General features: G+C 31.5%; 2 protein-coding genes across 2 annotated transcripts; one reads left to right on the top strand and one right to left on the bottom strand.

Moving 5' to 3' along the window:
- Positions 1-752: 752 nt before the first annotated feature.
- OCT59_021151 (uncharacterized protein) lies at positions 753-1,811 on the top strand (the record flags this gene model as incomplete). The annotated part of the gene is made up of 1 exon (XM_066149661.1): positions 753-1,811. One exon carries the CDS (start codon positions 753-755, stop codon positions 1,809-1,811), a length of 1,059 nt encoding a protein of 352 aa, XP_065990547.1.
- A 3,125-nt stretch (positions 1,812-4,936) lies between these two features.
- OCT59_021150 (uncharacterized protein) lies at positions 4,937-8,332 on the bottom strand (the record flags this gene model as incomplete). The annotated part of the gene is made up of 5 exons (XM_066149660.1): positions 4,937-4,958; positions 5,498-5,529; positions 6,131-6,324; positions 7,688-7,738; positions 8,221-8,332. 5 exons carry the CDS (start codon positions 8,330-8,332, stop codon positions 4,937-4,939), a joined length of 411 nt encoding a protein of 136 aa, XP_065990546.1.
- Between the last annotated feature and the right edge of the window lie 347 nt (positions 8,333-8,679).

The following is an 8,679-nucleotide window of genomic DNA, read 5'->3' as shown; positions in this document are numbered from 1 at the left end:
GGCGCAGTAAAAATTAATAGTAAAATATGGCATAGTAAATATATAGAACCGAAAGATGGAATCGAAAGATTGGAAGAAGCGATCTATTTAAAGATAAAAGAATGCTTAGAAGATTGAAAATAGAAATGATAAGATGGATGAATGATATGTTTAGATTAGGAGGAACCGTATGCAAAGATTGTGAAGAAGAGGATATCGATGAAATTGATAATCGGGTAAAAAGATTACAGAAGATTTTTGGAGATATTGGAACGATAACAACTGAAGAAGAATTGTTAAGATTGACTAGTATGGGATATGATGTAGAAATAACGGAAATTGAAAGAACAAGAAAATTTGGAGTAACTGCAAAGATAATAACAACATATGAAATTATGAGGAAATATTTAACAATATGGAATCTTGAAGATGAAGTGGAAGAGGATATAAAAGGACCCGAAATTGGCTCGAGTAAAAATCAAAAAGCAAAAAGGAATGCAAGAGTGAATATGACAGGTGAATATGATGACCAAGAAAAGTGTGATTATAATGAAAATGGATATGAGGAACCACAATACGATGGAGTATATTATACACAAGGATATTACGATGATTATGAAGATGGAGAATTAAATTATCATAGTGAATTGTATGCAAAAGATAACGCAGTAAAAACAAGAAGACAAACAAGAAGGACGAATCCAACAGTGGGATATAAAAATAATAATGAAGAAGGAAATTTACAAGAAGAATTAAGAGGAGCAGGAAGTAGAATGGATGATAGAGAAATACCAAGTGGTACAACGACACCAAATTATATACCTGAACGAACTGAACAGAATTGGGATAAACCGATAGGACCACGAAAAATGAAATGGAGTAATAAAAGACAAGATTATTATGACCCAACAGGAGGACTAAGAAAATGGAGAGAAGCAGGAGGACCAACAAAACCCAGAGAGTATGGACCAAGATTAACTGATGAAATACGACCTTATGACATTGAGGGAGACGTGAAAAATTGTAGAGCGAATATAACATATGGACAATTAATAAATGAGAGTACAACTTGGTGCGAAAGATGCGAAATAAGATGGGTAATGGAATTACAGCAATATAATTTTGAAGTAATACATAGGTCGGGAAAAGAAAATACGAACGCCGACGCATTAAGTAGATTATTAAAGATAGTAGAGGATCAACCAGAAATAGTAATAATTGACGGGGTAGATGGATTGGGAAAAACAAGTATAGTACAAAATTTAATTAAAGAATGGGAAAAACAAGGATTAAAAGTAAGATTCAATACTTATAAAAGAAGAAGAAAAGATAAAGATGAATTTCACGAATCAAAGATGGATACAGAATGGAAATTTAGAAAAGAAGTAGTGGAACAAATAAATAGAAGAATGTTAGAATATGATGAAGATACAGATATAATAATTTTAGACAAATCACCATATTGTGAATATTATTATCAAAAGACGAAAAGTTTTGACAGAGGATTAATTACTCCACATGGAAATCATGAGATGGAAAAAGAAATATTCAGACTGAAAGAAACGATAGATAAATCAATAGTGATATTTTTAGAGAAAGATGGTGACGTATGTTGGAAAAATTACATTGGAAGAGAAACAAAGAAAACGGAAAAATCATCATATCCAACATTAAAGAAGGATGAATATTTGGACATGGTTAAAATGTTTGAAGAAAATCAAAGTGTGTATAAAGATACCAAAAGATACAGTCGAGTAAAAGTTAAAAATGACAATAGTAGTTGGAGAAAAGTATTTAAAGAGGTGGAAAAATGGAGAAGAGCACAGAACTAAAAATATAGAACACATAACGAAAATAACAAACTCAGAAGTAGAATCAATTAAAGAAATATTATGGAGGAAAATAATTATAAGAGAATAATTGACAATATCGAAAAAGAGAATAAATATGAATTGAAAGAAGGAATTTTATATAGAATAAAAGGACAAAACAGATTTAGAGTAATCAGGGATTATGAATACGAGGGATTGATGTACATGATGCATGATAATGAATTATCAGGACATTTTGGGATAGAAGCGACATTAGATAGAATAAAAGAAAATTATTGGTGGAAAAATATGAAAGAAGATGTAGAAGAATATGTAAGGACGTGTTGGAATTGTCAAATGAGAGGAAAACCAAGAGGAAAGAACGAATTAACGCCAATAAAGATAAATGAACCATTTGAGATGATTGGGATAGATATAGTTGGACCGTTAAAAGAGACAGAAAAGGGAAATAAGTACATTGTAGTAGCAATGGATTATTTTACAAAATGGCCCGAGGCCGCACCACTAAAAGAAGCTACAGCAAAAGAAGTAGTAGAATTTATTTGGAGGGACATAATTTGTAGACATGGATGTCCAAAGAAAATAATTAGCGATAGAGGGACTCACTTTAACAATAAAATGATGGAGGAATTAGTAGAAAGATGTGGAATAAATCATAGATTAAGTACACCATATAGGCCACAAACAAACGGTTTGGTCGAAAGATTCAATAAAACTTTATGCGAAGGATTGGCCAAATTAGGAGAAGAAAATTGGGATAAACATATACCATCTGTATTATTTGCATATAGGACAAAGAAGCAATCATCAACAAGAATTAAACCTTTTTATGCAACATACGGAAGAAGAGCAAAACTACCATTAGATAAAGACGAAAATAAAATAACATTAACTGATAGAATAAAAATATTAATTGAAGAGCTACCGGTAATAAGAAGGAAAATAAAAGAAAATGTGAAAGAAGCTCAAGAGAAACAAAAACAACAACATGACAAAAGAGGAATTAGAAAACCTAAATTTGAAATAGGAGAAAAAGTATTATTATATGAAGCATGGAGAGAGAAACAATGGTCTGGAAAATTACAGAGCAAATGGAAAGGACCATATTTAATTCACGAAGAATTTGGGAATGGAGCATACAAACTTAAAGAATTGGATGGAAGAATACTAAAAACACCACAAAATGGAGAATGGTTAAAGAAATTTTATGATCGAAGGGGATTTACACCAAAAATAGTAATTAAAGGAAAAGAGGTATTCGATAAGACCCGAGTTCGATTCGATTAAAATTATTATGAATGAGACCCGAGTTCGATTCTTTTAAAGTTATTTGTGAGGTCACAAATAGCGAAGAGGGGGATAATGTAAACGGCCGAATATCAAGCATGAGAAGATGATAAAACACCACCGCCAAATGTAATTATCAAGTATTAAGAACGAACAAATTAATCGTGGATTGGTGTGGATGGATAAATAATTAGCCGAAAAGGATAAACATTTAAGAAGAGTAATGATCTGCATGATGTAATATTTATTGAATGATTGACAAAGAACCAATAGGATAAATAGAGTCGATCAATTGCGGCTTGGCGATCTTTAACAACAAGAACGATAAGAAAGAATAATTATAAGCCACAAAAGATAGATTATAAGCAAAACACATAAAGTGGATTAAAAGAACATATAAAATAATGTCGGAAAGATTAAAGAACACAAGATAATATAAAAGATAATATGAAAAGATAGTAAAAAGATGGAATATAAAAGACAACATATTAAAAAGAACATATATAAAAAGATAACACAGCCACAAAAGATGAATTATATCTTTACGATATAATATTTGAAAGATTATTTTAAAGAAAAGATAGCACAGCCATAAAAGATGGGTTATAAATTATTTCTTTACGATGTAATATTTGAATAATAGAAGAGATAACATATAAAATAATATATAAGATAGCATATTAAAAGATAGCGTATTTAAAATATAGATAGTATATTAGAAAGATAGTTCAAAGATAATATGTAAAGAACATAAAAGATAGTATATAGATAGAATAGAAAGTAGCATAAAAATTGTATATATAGAGAACGGAATTCAAAGTAATTCCACAGTTCGCATCCACAGAACTCAATAAAATATAAGTTTTATTTTTTAATTATTAATGAAGTTTAATATTAATTAAAGGTAATAGGTTCGCCCTAAACTTTAATTAATGTTTGATTAATTAATTTTAATTAATGAAAATTTAAGATGAATTAAATATATACCTTTGGAAGATAATAATTCGTAGCGAGAGCTATCGCAGTTTGAAATCGAAAGTGGATATAATTTGAGGAAAGAGAAGTATATTTTATTTTATATCGCTCAACGTTTTATATTACTAACGCTATTTATTTTGTGAACCAAGAATGTTGTTGTATATTGTTCGCTGATGTTGTTGTTCGTTAATTATGTTTTGATCACGTGTTTGTTCGTTTGATTGCTCGTTCGTTCGTTTGTTTGTTCGCCCATTCGTTCGTTCGACCATGAGAATGCCCGTTCGATGTGGCAACCTTGTAAATTGATGACAGGGGGAATTGGGGGATCTCAACGTGTATTTTTATTAGAAATAGTATTATTTTTAGGGTCTAACAATACTTCTTTAATTTTATTTAAAAAATTAAGATTTATCAAAGCTTTTTCTTGCTTTGACGTAGGGAGGTTGCCAATGTAACGTTCAATAATTCCATTAAATGTATCTCTGCTGATAAACGTATATTCCATGACAAAACATATAGCTACAAACATGTGTTTTCAAGCTGTAACGATATAAAGCATGTGTCTTCAGACTGTAACGAGATAAAACATGTGTTTTCAATCTGTTAACGCGATAAAACGTGTTTTCCATAAAAAAAAACTGTAATAAAAAAATGTCGTGTCTTTGTAAAGATTATCAATGATTTGCATCACACATATCACCTGACAATAATCTCAATTTTTAAGTTGATTTTATTTATTACACAATTTTTATATTATTCAATATCAGATTTTACATTAAATTTTTTTTCGTTCCTCTTATTATAAATTTTCATTTCTCTAACATCCATGTTTTCTTACTCAAAATCTTATTTACCTATTCTCAAAAAACCATTAATCTATTCCTATTAAAAAAAGAAAAGAGAATGGCTAATATCTAGAAGAAAACACCAACATTATAGATACCATAACACCACCTATTTACCGGGAGAGAGTCCAAATCGAAATGCTAAAAAAAAAGACAAAAGAACGGTCAGTACCGTTCTACTTTACAAATACGCCGATTATTTAAACATATGAGAAAGAAAATAACACCGCAGATACCATAGCACCAAATATTTACCGGGAGAAAGTCCAGACCGAAATGCTAAAAAAAAAAGAAAAAAGAACGGTCAGTACCGTTCTAGGAGAAAGAAACTAACACCATAGACACCATAGCACCAAATATTTACCGGGAGAGAGACCAGACCGAAATGCTAAAAAAAAAGAAAAAGAACGGTCAGTACCGTTCTAGGAGAAGGAAACTAACACCATAGACACCATAGCACCAAATATTTACCGGGAGAAAGTCCAGGCTGAACTGCTAAAAAAAAAAAAAGAAAAAGAACGGTCAGTACCGTTCTAGGAGAAAGAAACTAACACTATAGTAAACATTATAGCATACCTATTTACCGGGAGAGAGCCCAGGCCGAAATGCTAAAAAAAAAAGAAAAAAAAACGGTTAGTACCGTTCAAAAAAGAAAAAATAAAATAAAAATTGAATTCTACCTTAAAACATTTTAACCGTTCCTATTAAAAAAAGAAAAAGAAATGGGTTAAATACGGCTCCTAAAAAGAAAAAAACAAAAAAAACCTACTTAAAATGTTTAACAAAAAAAAGAAAAGGTAGGAATGGTTAGTACCGTTCCGAAAAAGAAAAAAACAAAAAAAAAAATAAAATAAAAGCTTCCGAACTTACCTCAAAGAGCCAATTAGCCGTAAAGAACCGTTCTTATTAAAAACTTTATAATAATTAAAGTAATTTTTAGTGTAGTTACTAATGAGTTAAACTAACACTATTTCAGATTAATAAAATAGTAAAAAATAGTAGAAAACAATCGATATTTTTTTTAAAAAAAAATTTTTTATTTGCCTCAGATTAAAACCGAGGCACCTCAGATTATCAATGATCCACATCACGCACCTCACATGACGATTTCAATCTGAGGTGCGTGAGTTGCGATCTGAGGCAAGAATCGATCTGAGGCACAACATATATACCTCCTTTTCCTTTATAACATTTGTAAAATTTACATACAGAACAAAAATATGAATGATTTTTGGCCTTACAGTTGCAATACGAGTAATTGCAACATCTACAATAATTTTGATAATGGGTATCAAAATTAGAATTATTTTGTTGTTTTTGTACTTCAGGCGTAAATTTATGAAGTCTATTTAAATTTTCATGGCCTGAACTACTTCTACTTATCATTTCTTCTTGAACGTTCCCTACAAAATTCAAAAAAATAAAGTTAGTTACAAAAAATAACTAAGTAAGACTCCGTTCAGGCTGTAACCTTGGATGCAATTGGGAAGAAACTAGCCCGATCGTGAACCCTGCAGTGCGCACCATCCCTTTTATACTTACCATATATAGCACCTTCTCTATCTTCTCCAATCAAATTTCCTTGAGCGTTCCCTACAAATTTTAAAGAAATAAAAAAGAATTAGTTACAAAAATAACTAAGTAAGACTCCGTTCAGGCTGTAACCTTGGATGCAATTGGGAAGAAACTAGCCCGATCGTAAACCCTGCAGTGCGCACCATCCCTTTTATACTTACCATATATAGCATCTTCTCTATCTTCTCCAATCGAATTTCCTTGAGCGTTCCCTACAAATTTTAAAGAAATAAAAAGGAATTAGTTACAAAAATAACTAAGTAAGACTCCGTTCAGGCTGTAACCTTGGATGCAATTGGGAAGAAACTAGCCCGATCGTGAACCCTGCAGTGCGCACCATCCCTTCATACTTACCATACATAGTATCTTCTCTTATTATTTTTCCTTGAGCGTGTCCTATAAATTTTAAAGAATTAAAAAGAGATTAGTTACAAAAATAACTAAGTAAGACTCCGTTCAGGCTGTAACCTTGGATGCAATTGGGAAGAAACTAGCCCGATCGTGAACCCTGCAGTGCGCACCATCCCTTCATACTTACCATACATAGTGTCTTTTCTTCTTATTTTTTCTTGAACGTTCCCTACAAATTAAAAAGAGATTAGTTACAAAAATAACTAAGTAAGATTCCGTTCAGGCTGTAACCTTGGATGCAATTGGGAAGAAACTAGCCCGATCGTGAACCCTGCAGTGCGCACCATCCCTTCATACTTACTATACATAGTGTCTTTTCTTCTTATTTTTCCTTGAGCATTACCTACAAATTTTAAAGAATTAAAAAAAAGATTAGTTACAAAAATAACTAAGTAATCTTCTCCAATCAAATTTCCTTGAGCGTTCCCTACAAATTTTAAAGAAATAAAAAAGAATTAGTTACAAAAATAACTAAGTAAGACTCCGTTCAGGCTGTAACCTTGGATGCAATTGGGAAGAAACTAGCCCGATCGTAAACCCTGCAGTTCGTGAACCCTGCAGTGCGCACCATCCCTTTTATACTTACCATATATAGCACCTTCTCTATCTTCTCCAATCAAATTTCCTTGAGCGTTCCCTACAAATTTTAAAGAAATAAAAAAGAATTAGTTACAAAAATAACTAAGTAAGACTCCGTTCAGGCTGTAACCTTGGATGCAATTGGGAAGAAACTAGCCTGATCGTAAACCCTGCAGTGCGCACCATCCCTTTTATACTTACCATATATAGCATCTTCTCTATCTTCTCCAATCGAATTTCCTTGAGCGTTCCCTACAAATTTTAAAGAAATAAAAAGGAATTAGTTACAAAAATAACTAAGTAAGACTCCGTTCAGGCTGTAACCTTGGATGCAATTGGGAAGAAACTAGCCCGATCGTGAACCCTGCAGTGCGCACCATCCCTTCATACTTACCATACATAGTATCTTCTCTTATTATTTTTCCTTGAGCGTGTCCTATAAATTTTAAAGAATTAAAAAGAGATTAGTTACAAAAATAACTAAGTAAGACTCCGTTCAGGCTGTAACCTTGGATGCAATTGGGAAGAAACTAGCCCGATCGTGAACCCTGCAGTGCGCACCATCCCTTCATACTTACCATACATAGTGTCTTTTCTTCTTATTTTTTCTTGAACGTTCCCTACAAATTAAAAAGAGATTAGTTACAAAAATAACTAAGTAAGATTCCGTTCAGGCTGTAACCTTGGATGCAATTGGGAAGAAACTAGCCCGATCGTGAACCCTGCAGTCTTACCATACATAGTGGCTTCTCTAATCTTTCTTCTATGTTCGATAGCCCTTGCCCGCATTTGAATATCATATTTTGCTTGACTTAAAAATGATTTCTTATTATGATGTCTGGTCATTGTTTTTTTTTTTAATAAATTTAAAAATTAAGCGTAAATTTAAGCGTTCTTTTTTTAATAATTTATTAAAAAATTAAGCGTTCTTGAGGATTTAAAATTATTTTTGATTTTTATATTCTAAAAAATTCGGAATTCAAAATAGTCCTCTTTTATATTATTTTTCTCATCATGTGATATGAGTCTAATGATGTAAAAAAAAATGTAACTATGACTGCAGCTATAACAGTTTTTGATTCAAGATTATTCACATCAATATGTCAATTCAAGTCATACTGCCTACAAATTATAAATCATGAGTTTTTATGAATAATTGGTCTTACTCATACTATAATAACATAGTAATATTT

Source organism: Rhizophagus irregularis, chromosome 3, assembly GCF_026210795.1.
Source record: "Rhizophagus irregularis chromosome 3, complete sequence".
Classification (NCBI taxonomy): Eukaryota; Fungi; Glomeromycota; class Glomeromycetes; order Glomerales; family Glomeraceae; genus Rhizophagus; species Rhizophagus irregularis.
The sequence above is the reverse complement of the archived record's forward strand: the minus strand, read 5'-3'. Positions and strand labels throughout refer to the sequence as shown.